At 63.2% G+C, this 495-nt stretch overlaps 1 protein-coding gene across 1 annotated transcript in view; it reads right to left on the bottom strand.

Moving 5' to 3' along the window:
* The window catches only part of SMARCD2 (SWI/SNF related, matrix associated, actin dependent regulator of chromatin, subfamily d, member 2), a 7,011-nt gene extending 6,652 nt beyond the window's left edge, over window positions 1-359 (bottom strand). Inside the window, exons 1-3 of the mRNA XM_010282481.1 lie at window positions 311-359; window positions 189-259; window positions 4-57 (exon numbers count right to left, since the gene is read on the bottom strand). Of these exons, the coding sequence (XP_010280783.1) occupies window positions 4-57; window positions 189-259; window positions 311-359 (174 nt within the window). The remainder of the gene's footprint in view (window positions 1-3; window positions 58-188; window positions 260-310) is intronic.
* Between the last annotated feature and the right edge of the window lie 136 nt (window positions 360-495).

Here is a 495-nt window from a genome sequence, read left to right as displayed (position 1 = left end):
TGGTCCCACCTGCAGCCCCGCCATGGGCATCCGGCTGCCGGGCGGCATCCCGGGGCGCTGGCAGGGAAGAGAAGAGAGGACGAGTGTGTTAAATTACCACCCTGTGAGGGGGCCTGACCTTTGCTGGGGACCAGCGGATACCATCCGCCCTCTCGCTTTTTCCCTGGGAGAGTTTTCCAAGGCCATACCCTGCTCCGAGGTGCGGACGAGGGACAGGGCAGGGAGGAAGGACAGATATCAGGAGCTGTGGCCTTCCTTGCTGCAGAAGGAAGACAGCAAAGCAGAACCAGGACAAGCAGAAGCCACTGACCGCAGAGGAAGCCCAGCCTGCCAGCCGGCACGAAGCCGAAGCCGTGCATGGCCCCAGGCCACCACCATGCAGCAGGAGACATGGGACCTGGAGCGTCACGTGGCCCCGTCACGAGGGTCATTGCCTGCAAAGCCTTCACCCTGGGGACATCAGGGGCTGCAGTGTGGGTTGTGCTGAGGGTTCCT

Source organism: Phaethon lepturus, unplaced genomic scaffold (assembly GCF_000687285.1).
Source record: "Phaethon lepturus isolate BGI_N335 unplaced genomic scaffold, ASM68728v1 scaffold27742, whole genome shotgun sequence".
In the NCBI taxonomy this organism is placed as follows: Eukaryota; Metazoa; Chordata; class Aves; order Phaethontiformes; family Phaethontidae; genus Phaethon; species Phaethon lepturus.
Note: the sequence above shows the minus strand (reverse complement) of the source record. Positions and strands in the feature narration are given on the sequence as shown.